The sequence below is a fragment of the Amblyomma americanum genome, chromosome 11 (genome assembly GCF_052857255.1).
Source record: "Amblyomma americanum isolate KBUSLIRL-KWMA chromosome 11, ASM5285725v1, whole genome shotgun sequence".
Lineage (NCBI taxonomy): Eukaryota > Metazoa > Arthropoda > Arachnida > Ixodida > Ixodidae > Amblyomma > Amblyomma americanum.
In genome coordinates, this window is record NC_135507.1 from 75331849 (window position 1) to 75350166 (window position 18318).

At 43.9% G+C, this 18318-nt stretch overlaps 1 protein-coding gene across 1 annotated transcript in view; it reads right to left on the reverse strand.

Annotated features, from left to right (window-relative positions):
* The window catches only part of LOC144110581 (DNA-binding protein SMUBP-2-like), a 30637-nt gene that overhangs the window by 6443 nt on the left and 5876 nt on the right, over positions 1 to 18318 (reverse strand). Inside the window, exons 6-13 of the mRNA XM_077643598.1 lie at positions 18149 to 18303; positions 16197 to 16397; positions 14777 to 15001; positions 13929 to 14026; positions 11385 to 11567; positions 9998 to 10116; positions 7453 to 7547; positions 3963 to 4086 (exon numbers count right to left, since the gene is read on the reverse strand). Of these exons, the coding sequence (XP_077499724.1) occupies positions 3963 to 4086; positions 7453 to 7547; positions 9998 to 10116; positions 11385 to 11567; positions 13929 to 14026; positions 14777 to 15001; positions 16197 to 16397; positions 18149 to 18303 (1200 nt within the window). The remainder of the gene's footprint in view (positions 1 to 3962; positions 4087 to 7452; positions 7548 to 9997; positions 10117 to 11384; positions 11568 to 13928; positions 14027 to 14776; positions 15002 to 16196; positions 16398 to 18148; positions 18304 to 18318) is intronic.

An 18318-nucleotide genomic window follows, 5' to 3' on the forward strand; every position in this document is an offset into this window, starting at 1 on the left:
ATATACCTAGTCGATCCTGGATATATCGAATTACTGCTTATATCGAACAGTAAGAACACCCCTTTGAAAATCCCGCGCAAAAGTATAGAACTATTTTTCACATTTATCAAACTTCCGTTCACCGGAACATTCCATATATCAAAAAGTGTGCGATGCCCCTAAAAGTGGCGCTTCTAGTGGCTCTCGCGATCCCTTTTTGTGCGTACAGCCGTGTCAGCTGCGCGGCCTTGTGTACTGTTAGCAGCATTAGAGCTTTAAAAATGCGTAACTTGGTGAACGTGGGGTGTGCTTGTGGGCAGCCTTTGGTCTCTTGCCCTCGCTTTCCATGGAACACTGCTGCCATGCGGTAAAGGCGGCACTCGGTGCACACCTTGCCAACTGGTGAAGTCAACCTGACTGAAGCCAAGCGATGGGCCTCACCTGGCATGCTTCATTCGCTTAACGAGAACAGAAAACTGGGCAAGTTGGAATGGATTCATCTTTAAGCAGTGCGAAACACAGGACAAGTGGAAGAAAAACGAGACGACATAGTGCTCGTGTCTTATCATGTTTCTTCCACTCGTCCTGTGTTTCGCGCTGCTTAAAGATGAATCCATTTGCTTCCTTACTGCAGGCATGGCAGAAGGCAACCCTACCTCAATTTTAATATGAGATTACTCAGATTATTCAATTTAGTGCGTACTGGTAAGAGGATTAGACCTCTTGTGAGTGGGAACTCGGCCCCCGCTCCATCCCCTTAGTTTTGGTTCTTCGCAATGTGGCGCCCTCCCTAGTTATCTTGTCAAGGGCATCATAGCAACACTGTCACCAACAGACAGTGTGACTGTTGTAGACGTGAAGAAAAACAGATCGAGCAGCTTAGGGCTCTGGAAGACATCGCGAAAGGACGTTTCGATGCTGGCTCTGCTCACCACCAGCTGGGCGAGGCCTTGCAGGAATGTTTCCTGTGAGCTCGTGCCATCTGGCCTTGCAGCGTGTCCGCTGCCCTACAGTAGGTGAACACTCGGCCGTAACCTTGCTAGTGAGTCGGACGGCTTTGAGTCCTTAGGTTACTTCTTGCTAGCCGGCGTCACTGTTCTTGCAACAGTGAAGGCCATTGTGCATCATCCAGTGTTGATTTCTTTTTTTCCCACAGAGCACAGCCCACCGTGGCCATCGTGCGCTCAATAACACAGGGTGGGGACGGCGGTTTGAACGTTCAGTCGTGCACAAGCGGGGAAGACGTGTTAATCCCCCATTCAAACCCTACATGTGATAGGCAGTCACTACTTCCAAACCACCGCGATCTGCGGCTTCAATGCGAAGCAGGCTAGTCTTATCGGCACCTAGAGAGCAGTGTACTGCAAGAAGCACAATGCTAGCACAGGTGCACTGCAGTCTTCCTTCTAGGTTATAGACATACTTACCTGTTGCCAATTTTTACCTATCAAAAAGTCGATACATCGAAGTATTTCGCAATCTTTTTTGAGTTCGATATATCCAGGAACGTCTGTAACTGAATTGAACCCTTCTATGCAAAGTATGTAGTTTCAGATCTGCCTGTGTCAATTGACTGTGAACGTATCACAACCTCGATACGAAGAAAAAGTTTTATTTACTTGAGATTCTGGCACATTTCTAAATGTGCAAGAAGGCAATTGCTTAAACCACAGCATAATTCGTAAATTGGCCCTCAATGCCTGCAGTGTTTAGCCAATAGTCAGAAACGCTTGAACACATAATATATAGCGCGTTGATGAAGCATTTGGAACAAAATGAATTTTTCACTCAAGCTCAGCATGGTTTCAGATCAGGTTATTCGTGTACGACGCAGCTCTTAGAATTTAGCCATGATATTTTTTCATCATTTGACAAGGGTCTACAAACGGATTGCATTTTTTTAGATTTCAAGAAAGCGTTTGATTTGGTACCTCATGATTTGCTACTGTATAAATTATCTTTGATCAAGATTCCAACTTCCCTTCTAAACTGGCTTCAATGTTACCTGCAGGGACGCAAACAACGTGTATTGATTAATGGGTCCCAGTCTGATTATGTTCCTGTATCTTCGGGGGTACCGCAGGGGTCTGTTTTAGGACCTCTGCTGTTTCTAGTTTATATTAATGACATTTCTAAATATATGGCCTGTAAAATACATTTATATGCTGACGATTGTGTTATCTACCATGTTATTAACAGTTCTTCAGATTCTTGTCATTTGCAGTGCAACTTGGACCGCATACAGCAATGGTGTTTGAAGTGGCAGATGTTTCTGAACCCAATAAAATGTCAGTTTATTTCTTTCACGCGCAAGCATCACCCTTTCTTGGCTGAATACAAACTAGATTCTACTCGACTTTCTAGAGTTACTCACTATAAATACCTCGGCGTTTACTTTTCGTCTAATCTCACCTGGAATGAGCACGTCGAGCACGTTTCTGCTAAAGCTTATGGCATGCTAAATTTTCTAAAAAATTTTAAAATGGCACCACTAAAAGTTAAAGAGCTTCTATATTTCACCTATATTCGGCCAATATTGGAGTATGCTTGTGTTGTTTGGCACCCCCCTACTTTAAATTTAACAGACATGCTTGAGTGTATTCAGAACTTTTCCGCTCGGTTTGTCTCAAGTAATTATGATTTTAACAGCAGTGTTACTAACATTAAACTAACGCTGGGATGGGAGCTGTTACGGAAACGCCGTACCAACTCCCGGTTAGAAATGCTGTACAGAATCTTTCACCGAAAAATAAAAATAGATAAAGAAAATTATTTGCTTCCACCGCATTTCCGGTCAAACAGACTTGACCATGGGTGGAAGATTAGAGAAATTAAATGCAAAACTAACACTTATCAAAACGCATTTTTCCCATCTAGCATTCATGACTGGAATCGCCTGCCCCATGAAATTGTTGAGTGCCGTTCCGAGTCTATGTTCCGCGCGTTGCTGTCCGATGTATGAGTTCGCAGGTGGCTTTCTTTTGGCTTTTTTAATCACGCGGTCTTCGTTCTTGTTGGTCCAGCATCATTTGGTCAGTTGGCTTTTTTTCGTCATGTTTTTTTGTTGTTTCATATTTCATTCATTTTGTACTTGCTGTGTCATGCCTTGTTGTATTGCTTTTTTTTTCTTCCTCTTTTTTTTCTGGCCTATTCTTCTGTTATGTATCCTCATCCCCCCTGCAATAATGCCTTCAGGCGCTGCAGGTATTTCCAATAAATAAATAAATAAATCTATTAAACTAGGCATCTGACTGTATGTACCCCTGCAATCGACTCAACTTACTTCTCATAGCAATGCGTGGTTTTATTTTGTTCTTAACAACACCCCATTAGAAATACTGTTGAACTGTACAAGCAAAATTAAAGGAGCCATGAAGCCTACCTTTGCCCTTTCCTCCTAGTCTTATTTCTCATTCCCTTCCCCCCAACACTTTTGTCAGATTTACTTGTATTCTCTCAAACTGCACAGAATGCCATGACTGGCCTACCTCCTTATGCATGAGAGGAGGGTGTCTAGTTTCACGAGCACATTTCCAAGAAAAAGATTTTTAAAAAATATGAACGCGCCTACACACTTTATGGCTGACAACAATCTGATTTCAACTGTGCAATGGCAGTTCGGCCAAACAGCATCACGACTAACATGTTTTTATCAACTGGCCAAGGTAGGGTCAAGACCCATTTTTTTTCAAGCATTTCAACCCCAGAGAAAACTGAGGACCAGGCCAGGGAAACGCTTGTATAGCCACTGGCAAACCAGTGGGAACCTGGTGGCACTGCGGAATTGAACCCCGCACCTCCAACATAAGGCACATGATGGGCCAAGCACCACTAGCACCACACAAGCATCTCTGGGTGGTGCAAAAGCACAGGCCCTGCCCAGGGCATGTTGTAATGGTGCTCATGCATTCTGACACGCTATGGAATGTTGAGAAATGAGAAAGAAACACCACCAGACTTTAAAGGAGGCGACCAAAGCTGACCTGTGTCATTGGAGCGCACAAACGACATGACGACAGCTTCCTTTTCACGGCCCTGGAAGCCGTCGACTGAGCGCACCTCTAAGCCAGGATGCCGAGAAGATAGGCGCAGGCGAATGAGCTCCACCTGAAATGCATTTGACAGATTAATGCATGTTAAGCGCAAATCGGGCGCACAAACCAAGGAGTGCACAGCACTACAGTTGGATACAAGTAAAAAAAAAATGGCTTTTTCCTCGTCAAAAGACTCCCTCCCACACAATGGCGTCGGCCAATTCTCATGAACCTGCTAGATGAAAGGAGATAGCCCCCCCCCTGTACTGTCATGCTGCTCCCTGCATTGTCATGCTATTCATGCTAGCAGATTCATGAGAATTGGCCAATGTCATTGGCTGGAAGGGAGTCCTTTGATGGGGAAGAGCCACTTTTTTTTCTTGACTTGTATTCAACTATATAGCGTTTCAAAACCAGAAGCGCAGTCGCCGCAACATCCAAGAAATTCCTTTGCCACGCATTTGGCCTTTGGTGACCCCACCTTACACAGAGATCACACATGCACAAAGATCACAGGTACCGGAAATACAGGAAAGAACCTTTAGTATTTTTCTCCTGCACATCGACATTGCCTACTGAAGGCATGAATACTGATAATCAGTCAATGTTGGACTTGAGCAAACATGGAAGCGTCAGTTGTGAAGATGTGACGAGTCCACTAAAATGCCGGGTCGAAAAAAAAGACGATCTTGTGTGCGGAAGCAAGTTGCAATCGGGTGGCCTCACATGCGTTTGGTGTTCTTGAAACCTTTCTGCGTAAATGAAGGAAGCAAAGAGAGTCTTTTCACCAGCCAGTCAACTCAGGAAGGTTTCAACGGCCCGAATAAGAGCCAATTTTCAGAAACAGAAGAATAGGGTGCCAACTTTGTGCAGAAGAGTGAGCAGACCATAGGACTAGCTGTGACTACAAAAGTCTTATAAATTAAGGCTGTGCAGATGCCGAGGCAGAAATGCCTAAGCCCGACGGAGTTCAAAGCCAGCAGGTACTGGATTACAGACTTTATGAAAAGCAGTGGATTTTCGTTCCGAAGTTCAATAGGCTGGTTTATGGCTTATGACGGTTCAACGTCCCAAAGCGACTCAGGCTATGAGAGATGCCATAGTGAAGGGCTCCGGAAATTTCAACCGCCTGGGTTCCTTAACGTGCACTGACATCGCACAATACATGGGCTTCTAGCATTTCGCTTCCATCGAAATGTGACCGCCGCGGCTGGGATCGAACGCGCGTCTTTCGGGCCAACACCCGAGCACTATAACCACTGAGCCACCGTGGCGGCTGGAGTTGAATAGGCATCCACCAGAAAGGCGATTGAGGCGGTGGCTCGATTTACTTTATTATAACATTAGAGTGATTGCAATAAAGGTTGGCTGCTCCAAGTGAGAAGAGCATTCTTTTCTTTAACAAAGCACACAAGTCTGGTGGATGCTACAATCGAAGGCATTGCACTTTTGATTTTCCAACAATGAAAAACGGGCGCTCTCTACAATTGAAGGTGTATTAGAATCAAGTAAATACAATAATGTATACAGAAGGTGAGAAAATTTCATGGTCAGCACTCATAGAGAGGAAAATTACTTAGAGAACGAAAAAGGTATGCTTTTCAGTGATAAGGTTGAGGAGGTTGTAAGCTACAGGCAGGGCTAACATCACGATAAATTCTGACAGCAGTTGCTCCACCCATAACGACACTATTATTGCAGTTAAATACGAGAGTTTGTGCCACTGTTCTGTGACCCTGCAGGTCTCGTGTCACAACACATACAAGCACCCACTAGAGCCGGCAGTTGCTACTATCACAATGCAAAAATGAGTTCAGTGCCCTGAAGGAATTCTGGAATAAAGCGGGAAAGCCTCCCCAACAATGGTCCAGTTTCCACACAGGTAAACAATGTCTGGCAGAGGACGCTGTGGCACCCCTGCCGTCATGAGAGAAGCAAGCAGGATGCCTCTTTGCACTGTTTTCTGGGCAGCGCATAACATTACGGTGTAAACCACTGTAAACGCCACATGGAGAGCACAACGGACACAATGGCAGTCCTGCCTGGAGTGCGAGCGGAACCTGCGCAGTGCTTTTCACCCACATTTGACAAGTATATATTACTTGCTTGAATGCTCGGAAGACATTTCATTTCATATTTCTCGTATCCACGCATGCCTTGTTCACATGTCTAAAGAGAGCATCTTCCACATGTATTCTTTCACAATGGGCCATGTTCTGCCCTTCCAAAATGCATCACAATCATTATCAGTCCCACACTCATCAACAACACCACCACATATGGCTTAGCTCAATGTTCCATAGCACGGCTTCCATAGCCATTCTCACATATAAGCAGAGCCAACTATGCCAATGCACCTGAGAAGTCAGTTCATAAGCTCAAAACATTCTGTAAAAATACAATCCCTACACATAATGTAAATGTAAAGCACGGCCTGACTCCACATTAACCTGCAAATAATAAAGGTGTTTGTCACACATGGAAATTTAGTGTCACTTTCGGAGAGTGCACTTAACCTTTTGAGGTGTCATTTTGATGGCACAGTGCTACAAAGAGAAGAAAAGCGTCAGCAGAATTGATGTTGATGACTGCCGCCAAACTTAACCTTATGTGCTAAATATTTTTAACAGCAGAAACAAACTATCCAGTAAGAATTATTTCTCAATTAGTGAAGGACTCTCACAGGGCTTTTCTTGACAAATACTAAAAGCATTTTCTACAATTTTACTGTTACAATAAAACATTGCAAGCAGAGACAAGCGTGGAACACATCCGGAATCTTTTCAAAGAAAACAGTGCAACGTGTTGCTGTGCTAGACTGCGGACATAGAAACTGCTTTCTAGCAGCCAAATTCGATGTTGCTTGCTATGATCACAACACCCTCATTTTCAGCTGCATTGGCACTCATTCCTGGAGTGCAAGCATGGAGGCTAAGATCGAGGACAGAGTGAAATCGGTTCAGTTCGACTAAAGGGAGATAGGTGGGCGGGTGAGACAAAGAAGTTTGCAGGGATAAGGTGGCCGAAGCTGGCACAGGTCAGGGCTATTTGGAGAGGGCTTTTGTCCTGCAGTGGGCATAGTCAAGATGACGATGATTTCAGCTTGCCTCTCTCACTTCAAGGCAAATGTGTATCACAGCGAATATCACTAAAGGCTGCCGAGTGACATTGCTAGAATGACACTAGAGGCAATGGTCAACTATCGAAAGTGACACTGAAATTGCCCAAGTGACAGGGCACACAAAGGGCACACGCAAAGGGACCTTTTAAGCTTGTCAAGGCAGGGAAGCAGGCTCCCGTATACCTACTGTACAAATTTGAACAAGATCAGTAAGACGACTAACATTGAAGCACGTATATACAGGCCTACACAGCAAGTTACCATGCAGTGTGAACGAAAACAAAAGACTTGTTAGACCGATATATTCTAGCTGCTAACCTGCAAGTTGTAAGGTGAAATCACAGCAATGTCAGAGGCTGAGACGCCGCTCGAAATCAGGCGCTCGACATGAATGGCCACAAGGTCGGCTTCTCCTGGAAGAGCAAGAACATCAAATAACGAGTTTGTAGCAGGTTTTCCTAATTAAGAATATATGGAAACCATGGTGCCCCGTCATGGGTTTTCACCAACCTATAATGACTAGTACCGTTACAAGACATGTCTGCACAAAGGATTTGATGCAGACTTGTCTTTCTACATAAGAACCATTCTTGAGATACTACATGAAAACATGAGAATTTCAAAAAGCACACTATTTTGCATTTCTACATTCGTTCGTGGGGCAAGTGGCAAGATTTGTGTCTTGACCCAAAGAGTCGTGCTTAGTGGACAATATTCAATGGATCCCTGTTGATGGCACTCCAGAGAACCAGGCAATAACTTATATATAACGTGCTGTAATTTAGTTTTACTCATTTGAATTTCAATGTATGCCAACAGCACATGTGGTGGTCTCACTAAGGTGGTTGTCAGAAAAAGAAAGGCACAGTAACGGTCTCACTGAAAGTGGACACCTGAAGTGTGAATAGAGGGAAGGAATGAAGGTGGGGATGAAATAGTCTCCGCAGCAGAGGACTCTTGATTAATTTTTCATGCCGTCTGAGCTGTTAAACATTTTTGCATTTTGCACCCATCGAAGTGCAGCTGTGACGGCCGGGACCTGGCTAGTATGTGCACTCCAAGCGAGTTTTGTTTGCACAAGTTTCAGCACACTTTACTGTTAAAACAAGTTCACCATCAATGAGCAAAAATATAACACATGGTTCAAGGAAGCCCACAACTGATGTTTAAAATGGGGTTTTTGAGTTAAAGAGAAGTTTTTGCGGCATGGCAAAACCAGTGTTGACAGACGTCAAAAACAGGCGAATGATGTAAACTAGTACAGTTAATAACTAAATTTTGATAGCTACCTTTTCAACTATTATAGATAGGTGCTCAATTGCAATTAGGGATTTGTAGCTGGCAGTTAGTAATAACCATATCAGTTTTTGGAATTTCAAAAATTGCGATTGTCCTCGCCGTTGTGGCCCAACTAATTTGGGTCATTTTTCATGCCATTTGAATGCCCCAACAGCGGGAGGGCGCAAAGTGACGTAAATCAATTCGCATCACTCTGTGATGCATATACAGTGCGACAATATCTGGCCACTCTGACCCACCCATGTTGGTGCAGCGAAGTGACGAGGAGTTGGGAACACCATAGCACAGGTGGGGCCGAGATTTCCACGTGGTACATGCATCACGGAGTGCCGCGATTTGACTGACGTTGCTTTGCACCCTCCTGCAGGCATGTGGTTTCCGAATGGCGTGAGAAATGGCTCAAATTATTTAAGCCACAGCGGCGAAGGTAATCATGTTTTCAGAATTCTAAAAACTGATATGGCTATTACTAATGACCAGTTACAAATCTCCAATTGCAAGCAGGTGCCTAACAGCAATAGTTACAAATCTCCAATTGCAAGCTGGCCCCTAACAGAAATAGTTAAAGGGGTAACCATTAGAATTTAGCCAATCGCTTTATTAGTTCACGTGATTCACCCATTTTTTGATGTCCGCCAACATTAGTGCACGCCACTGTGGTTGTTCCAGCACAGACACTTCACAGGTACAGATCTGGGAGCCATGCTCACAGCTGCTCGTGTGTGCTGCCATGCGCATGTGCAGACCAGCTCCGGTATACAAGCAAGTGGGCAGGCACGCGGCACGTATGCCTAGGGTGTGTTTCTAGATTTGAGGCTTGGCTGAGTATGCACCGCGGCACTATCCCGGAAGAGGCACGCTGAGCTGAAACCGCATAAAGCAGGCGTTCCAGAAACTTTATAAACTTGAGGCAAATACTTCAAGATTTCAAATCACAACATTCAGATCAGATCGAATACAGAATACTTTCTTATTCAGCCGAATATTCAAAAGTTATCAAATAATATCTAATATTTGCATAGGCATATGCGTTTGTCTTGCAAGGAGACATGGGAACTGTCCAAGGTGTAAATTGCTTTTTCAGAAAAAGATATTATGCACCTAACGTTCTACTGAGCACTTATCACCTTCCAACATGACCTATTATGCACAAATTGTTTCAATTTTATGCAAGCCACAAGTTCACTGACTGCACAACCAAGCTAGCAGTGCCAAGAGCTATGGCAAACGCAGTAGAAAAAGAATAAAAGCTTCCATTGCTTCAACCACCTCTAAAACATACCGTTATGATCATATCACCAGCCTAACTGCATCCATTGCAGTACAAGGCTTCTCCCATTCGTACCCAAACAGGCCTGCCCTGCACCATATGCAGTCACCTATCCCTCCAAACTTCTTACTAATCTCATCCGACCACCTGGCACTCTGCTAACTTCCCGCAGTATCAGTAAGATTCAACAGTGTCGATTTTTTTGCACGTTTACAGCGGGAGAACAGTCAGAGCAGCAGCCTCCCCCTGACCTGCTCTTCCACCACTAACCAAAAGCAAAATTTCGCAGCATACCTTCATTTCCTTTCGACTCATCATCTGGTGTGTCCAGTTCGACCATCCCGCAGCCCGCTGTGTCGATGAGCAGCAAGGGCAGGGCAGTGTCCTCGTTGTCCTCCACACCGGGAAGATCCCTGGTGTTGTTCAGATTTTTTTTCAACATCAGAAAAAGAAAAACACAACCGACCCTGAATCGCATCTGCACATTCCAAGTTGCACCCTATGCTGAAGCACTGTTTCTCTGGAGTTTAGAGCCCAAGCAGACATTTGTTTAAGCACCAAGCAAATGAGCCTTTCCAATAGTAAGTTTTTTTAATTAATTTTCCCTGATCTCAAGATATTATCAATTGTTCGAAATAATTAGCTGCTCCCCTTGGCTTGAGCTCACAGATCTCAAATGCACCCGCAAGAAACAAAACAGTAAACATCTACTGCACTGGGCGAGAAACTTTTGCATTAAAGGTGCAGGCACTCATAACCTTATTTTCTCTCTCTCTCACATGCACAAAGGAAACTAGCATGATGCATATGCATTGTTCATACGCATAACGTTGGCTTGATCACCATAACTAACATGAAACGAACAAAAAATGCAGAGGTGATTACACAATGCTGTGCAACAAATCTGTTTTAGCAGTATTGGTTGTACATTTCAATTTTACGTTGAGCGCCTTCCCATTGCATCTCTGAATTTGATGTTGGAGTCGCTTTTTCCATTATGCTGCTATGTGCACTTCTGATGGGTACGTGGCGAGTGGAGACCTCCTGAAGTTGGAAGTGTGTGGGTGGAAGGGCGAGGGAACTCTCTCTCTCTCTCACGCACACACACACGCACGCGCGCACGCACACACGCACACACACGCGCGCACGCACACACACGCACACACACACACACACACACACACACACACACACAGAGAATGGGTTTCCATCAAAAGAGAACTTTATCATTAATGCGGTAAAACAAAGCTAATGACTTGATCACCACAGACTTATACCAACTTGAAGGCTATTCTGTCATAAATATAAAAGCATGAATGTTTTTTCCCTCAATTTCTCACCTGTACTGAACGGAGAAACTACCCAGAAAATGTAGATGTATTCTCTGCACATTGCCCACAGCACACTGCTATGTACTCTGACCTACAGGTTCAAGAATTCGTCCAAGGTACATCCTTTGAGAATAATGATAAGCAGATTTTGCACCTAAAAAGGATGTTGACAGCATGACAAAGCAGGTACGGAACAAAGCCTAATTCAGTCATAATGTGAGTCTGTTTATTGTTGCCTCCTTCCAGAACACCAAGACAGGGACCACAGGTCAGGTTGAGGTAGTGAAGCATGCAATTTCCATAGCATTAATGCCATACAAAAGTGGTGCCACCTTCTTGCCACCACTCACCTGAGCAGGTGTGCTGCCACCGAGGCATGTGCCACCAGCCTGCCACCATAGAGGCGCTCTGATGACCACTGCATGATGAGCTGGTGCATGCGGTACTGCATCACCAGCATCCGCATGACAGCCTCGCCGTGTCGCTTCAGCGTCCGCTCCATCAGTGTCACTTCCAGGCCTCCCTTGGCTGCACTGCACCAGACAGGATACATGCAGAGATGGTGGCTCAGGGTGCAACTCACACCATGTGCATGAAATAATTCTGAACTCTGTACTGTGCTGCTTGAAGGAACATTTAGGATGAAGTGAAGCTTGCTTGTATCATCAGATTACTGTTTTGTAATGACAAAGGTGCCACTTTCACTGAGAATGGGCCTTTTGTAAGCTAGAAAATGAACTGCATGAAATGCATGCACCCCTGGCCATTTCCACAATTACACTGTGATATGTTGACACAGTTTTTTGGGTGCGGATCCTGGGGCCTAGGTTCAGAGCTGTTCACTTCCAAACAGTGATTTCAACATTGTTTTTGGCGCCAACATCACGAATTTGCATCAAGTGGCAGAACAGTTTTTAAGCCTACTTTCCTTAGCACTGAACGTGTATTTTGTTGCCAAACACACGTCAACAATGTACGATGTCCTCTTAAGGCTGTATAATTGCAAACTATATACACAGTTACAAATCATATACACAAACCATAGCAAAGATTGGTGCCGCATACACTCCGAAATTTTCACGCACACAACTTTTGCCACGAGCAATTTTTTTTAAATTATTCTTATTATTGTCCATAGTTTCGTGTGAATTTTCGAAACTGAGGGTTATGCCGCAATCCCTCGGATGTTTATTTGACAAAATCCTCGTATTTCAATTGCTAAAATTTCAATCTGTCATAAAACTTTTGTATGAAATTTTGCACAGGCGTGTATAAATTAATCATTGCTGCTTTGCACTAGGAAATTAACCAAACGGCTTTATTGAGGTCTGTGCGCATTATTAAGGTAAAAAATTGTTAGTTTTCCATCAAAATGACGAGCGGACTCTGAAAGAGCTGAAGACACTGAGGACGCCATGCAATTTTTTTCCTAGGTAAAATACGACTGTGCAGCATTCTGTGCCTCTGCTGATGTTGGTTCGGTCATAAAATACATGTTTATATTTGAGAAATTTGCATTTGATAATGGAATATTGCTGTTGCTGCTTTTTGCTGGGCAACACTTTCATTTGAGAACAAATAAGACCCATGCAAAAGAGAATTGCCGTTGCAAAGGACCCCTCAAACACGCACATGACTCTTGGAATGCAAAGGATGCCACCATGGCATAGAACATTCGGGAAAAAAAAATCAGCTGTCAAGTACAGTTTGACTGGCATGTGCCACTAGACCAGTGACCCCTGGTGACATCTGGTGGCCAGAAATGGTTTCATCCCCTATCTTCTCCTATCTTCCGTGGCCCTGACTGCCACCCTGGGGAGTTTAACGCCTGGAGTGAAATACTGATATATTTCCTTTATTAAATCACATACACAATTCAATATATAAGGGAGTAATTACTCATTGGCATCCACCCAAGCGCAGCCATACGGCTACAAAGGAAAGCTAAAGAAAAACTTGGGCCAATGAGTAACTGCTCCCTTTTTGCAAATTTACCCCATCTTGGGGGATTCCCCTTAACATTTGACCAACACTGTTTCCACTTCGAATTACTGACGAATTCGCTCTCGCCCTACCATAAGCTTGCCGTCCCGGTTAACTCAGCTGGTAAAGCGAATGCTCCGGAGAAACGGTGGTCCCAGGTTCAAACCTCGGACCAGAACGAATTTTTCTTTAACTACGTAGTTTCCATGGAAGCTGTATAGCTTTCCTTTGCAGCCGTATGGCTGCGCTTGGGGGGATGGCAATGAGTAATTATTCCCTTATTACAAATCTGCTCCCCCTTAGGAGATTCCCCTGAACATTTGACCAACATAATTCAATAAAATTAATTATCTATTAGTGGGTGGATAAAAATGTATAAACTAACAAATTGATAACTATCAAAATTATTCCCCCTCTTAATCAATGTATTCATTTGTTCATAAGTAGGGAGTGCATATACAATGTCCATTTTGACATGTGCAGTGGCCTGCATGGCATACTAGTAGGTGGTCGTCCCCCGACTAGGCACTGGTGGTGCCAACACAGTGTCAGAACTGAAAGTGTTCGTGTACAGGCATGCCTGCTACACTGTGCACTACTACTACCTCCATGGGCGGCACAGGAACAAGCATCGCTGACACAGCTTTTGCTATGGGAGCATGGTGAAGTAAATATTCTTGTGCTATAGGCTTTGATACAGTTCATGTACATTTCAAGCTGTTCTTAACAGCCTTTAACCCTTGAATACCTCCAGGGTGAATTCTTTTCCATAGAAAAAGATGTGAACTGAACTGGAATCCACCCACCAGCACGAGTGGCAATCTATTCTAGTGCAAGGTCTTCATTCCTAGCCATTCTTTCTGCCTACACCACAACCACGATCGATGCAAACCAACAGAAAGCTTTCGTACGCTTCGGAGACAATGGTGGGAGGCAGCTGGTGGTGATCTCCAGCAAGGATGCACTTGGGTGCTCGAAGGAGTGCCATCCAACACGCAACTTCCAGGGCCTGGAACAGCAGAGACGCATGGAGTCAGAAAATGTGTGAAGGCATGGTGAAGTTTACTTCACCTTGCAGATGCTGTATGAATGTAATCAGCAGCTAGTTTCAGCAGCAATAATCAAAATTCGCCGCACAACATTCTGGTTCAGCATGTAGCACAAGAAACAGAAACCAGCTGGTTCCTTCCTAAGCTATGTATCCAAAGCCAGTTATCTGCTCACTAGCATCCCAGCAGACTTAAGCTTCAAGGATTCTGATGATAGTGTGTTCAACACTGGCCTTGGTTTGTTGCAGACTTAGTAACAAGGCTTACTATGACCTTGCAGTTGTGAATTATACAGTCTCCTGGCTGCGTGAAAAATAACCGACTACTGTGAGCAAGGGCCCGAGTGCCAAATAACGAAACAAGGTAACGATAAACTGGTACAAATGAACATGTATAAAGATAGGCACAGCACCCACTGACATCATTTCCCAGCTTCATGAACAAGGCTTTGATAAATGAATCTGTGGAAACAGCTGTTGGAAAACAGGAGCAGTTTACTAAAAATACAAAACTCGCGATTCTATGCATCTTAGTGAAATTTCTGTCCCTTCAATTCCTTTACTTCAGGTGCAACATGAAGTTATTTTGAGGCAAGTTCATCAACCTTTCAGTCTAAATTGGCAAAGAACATGAATGGTTACAAGCAACTGCATGCTACTGCTGGTTGCCAGCATGTCACTGAGTGAAGCAATCATGAAGCAACCGCTTGCCTGAGAACACTCGTCAATGACGGCCACCTCAAAGTGGCTTTCGGGGAGGTTCTTCAAAGGGCCGTCATCCGAAGCTGTGGTGAGTGTCGACAGCACCACATCCGCGTTGGAGAGAATTCGGCCAATGGCCCTCCGCTCCCGTTCCTTCAGTTCTTTGCGGAGCTCCCCAAGCTTGCCATACGACTGGTAGCTTTTGTCCTTTGACTTGCTCTTGGCTGCCACCGACTACAGGAAGACACGTGTGCAAACAAACTGAGTGCAAGCACCTTACAGCTCGGTGGCTGCCATTTGCAAGAAACACATATTTATGAGCTACTATTCCCTTTTCATCTCAAGTGTCTTGAGACCACGAACATAACGCCACGAGTCATTCTTTAAAACGCGGTTAAAGGACACTGGGAAAAATTGAAGTTGGCCAGTATCGAAAGATTACTTCCACAGAAAACAGAGCTCTATATATGCTAGGAGGGTCAAAAAATGAAAAATAGGCATTGCCATCAACAGTTCATTTCGTGAGCGAGCTGTGCCGCGTCAAGACAGTTCATGGTGCAAATAGCTGAGGCTAGACTACACCATTCACCTTAAGACGGTGATCATGGAGTCCTTCTCGGTCTTCAATTGAAAGGAGAATTTTTAGACCCAATTTTGTGGGCAGTAAATGCATTTTTTTTTTGCTGACAGGCAGACTTCACTATAGCCATAAAGAGTCGTAGAATCAACTTTTACAAAGAATAATAGCTGAAACTGTCCTCAGTGTCCCTTTAAATTCACAGCTGACACCTCAACACTTTCCTGACAAAGTGTTACTGATGCTGCATCAAGCAAGGCAACATATTGTGACAGCGTGCAGGCAGATGCATTTGAATGTAACGAAATTCGCAGACTGTACAAGCTACATTGTTACGCTGAGAATTTTGTAAAATGAGGACATCTGGCTGTACAAGAATTCATTACACACGAGAAAGGAATTTTGAATTTATTTATTTATTTATTTACCCTAAAGGCCCAAAACAGGGCATTACATATTCTGTCACAATTTCTGTCCCATTAAAACATACACGTGACTCTGGTAGCTACCGTGTGCCTGCAAATCCTGGTAATAATGTTTCCGTCCCTCTTACACATTTACAAATATAGCTGTTGGCCATGATAATGTGCGTATCTCAATGGAGACCCACGCCACAATCTTTATGTGGGTAAAGTTCTGGACAGTGTTTTGATGCTGCTGCCACATGTACTAACAATTGGTCAAGAATTTTTTTTCCAGTTAATTATTTACTTCAAAGATAGACTTTGATGTGCAAGTTCATTTCTGTGGTCTAGGCTAATGGTAAGGCTTCCTCATAAATTCAAGCAAGAATCCAAAGGTGTTTTTAGTTAATAGCCACGTCAAAGCTTACATGAAATCTTCAGATCTCACCATCAAGCCATCAATCTCCTTGCGGATGTCACCGATTATGCCAAAGTCATCCGACCGTGCCAAGATGGCATCGAGAGAGTGCTGAGCGATGCCGGGAAGCAGCCGTGCTGGGTGACCAAGGCGCACAACTTTGAGCGGTGTATCAGACAGCCTCTCCACTAGGTTGTCAACGGCCACGTTTGATGGGGCGCACACCAAGACCTGAAATCGGAGAGTTTGTGCCACGTTACACTTGAGATCATGGCAAAATGGCAGTAACAGCAGTAACCAAAGGGGGCTTAGTAAAGCGGAAATTTGGGATAGCTGGAACTGGTCACTTGAATTCGTAATTTCTAGCGCTTATTAGGAGTCACAAGACAAAAAAGTCACCGGGACATCTATTTACATCGGCTGTTGATGCCTTTTGTCACTATCGGTCTGGTGACATCGCTTTCATACAGCCAATCGGCAAACTTTATGACTTGCGAGTCTTGACATAAATTTCTTCCCAACGAGGCTTCTAGTGCTATCTCATTAAAAAACATGCACACAGAACAAACACTAGTCTCCATATGATATTTATTTCACATAAACAAGGTACATATACATGTCACCACTGTGACTATGTTTCTGCTGCTTCCGACAGCAGCAATGTGTGCATGTATACCTTGATTCTCCGCAATAAACATCAGCTAAAGGACAGTCTGTCCTGTGTGTATGTGTTCGCTTCATTGTCTCTCTTCCAAGAAGCGCTAGAAATAACGAATGCAAGCAACCAAAGGAGGCTTCCTTTAGCCCGCAGACATAGCCTCTCTCACTCATCATAACCATTATCCTCAATAATGTGCAACCACCGACCCATCTTTCAAAAGTTTGGTTCCTGGAAGGCTGTCCCAGGATATATTCATGTTGTTTATTTATTTCCTCAATTTGTTTAATGATTCACTTATTATTTGTTTCGTTTATTTAAGCGTTAAAGAAGACCATGAAAACCATACATTTGCCAAAATTTATACAAGACAAAAGCCTTCGACCAATAATGGCGATGGCAAAGCTTTCTCTTCACAGTTTCTACAGAGAGCTGCTTTTTTTTTTTCCTTTGGGTGCTGTTAAGTTAGACCAACTTCACTTCAGATACAGAGGCTGATTCCTATTGACAGTGCAGTGGATAGCAATAAGAAAAGGTTACGTTCACTGATGGGCTAAAAGAAATAAAGTCTGAGAAACAGTATTTTAGAAGCACTCATGCCAATGAGAATTTCTTCAATAGTGTTAAAATCCTGTCACAATACAAATTTATGTTTGGAAAATTGGAGAGACTGCAGGCATTTGTAACAAAACATGCCAAGATACACATTCTTTGAGAAATGCAAACATTCACCGATGGGCAGTTACGGTGTTCGTTCAACCTCCATGCACTTCACTGAAACTTTTATGGTAAGTTCTCCAGAGTCTCCGGATCCCTTGAGCTAAATTTTGTAGCCAGGTGGCATTTTCCTTCAGTGCAAATTTGTATTAAATCCTTCCGTTCCGTGGCTTCAGTCAGAGGGGTGATTTCTATGGAAAGCCTTGCGTGTGTAACGTCATGAGTGAATATTCACTCTGCGTGAATATCAACACGACTACGAGCAACCGAATCAAACCAGAGTCCCTAACCCAGACAGCTAGGCCAAGTACAATTCACCCCATCCATGAATCAGCCCAATCATTCATATAGTCTAATGTGGCTATTTGTGTATTGACCAAAGGCGGTCATGCAAGGTGCCATTATTCTCTTAATTATTGCGCAAACCAGCTGGCGCTGATTGCTCACCATGCCCTCAAGATAAATGGCTGTAAATTTCTTTTACAGTCATACAGCTGCAACTATCACCTGATTTTTTCACTTTCCGCTACTTCATGGTGACAGCCGTTTAGAATGGTCTGCACTGTGAGACGTAAACGACGACTTGTGCTCAGTCTGTGGCTCTGACCTTTGACCCCCGCTTGGCGCACTGGAGCACGACCTCCACAAGGGTTGTCGTCTTTCCAGTCCCAGGTGGACCATGGATGACAGCCAGCTCCTTCTGCCTTAAAGAAAAAGCTACGGCTTCCTTCTGCGATTCATCCAGGTCCTTGTTGAAAAATTCTTTTCCAGAGCCAG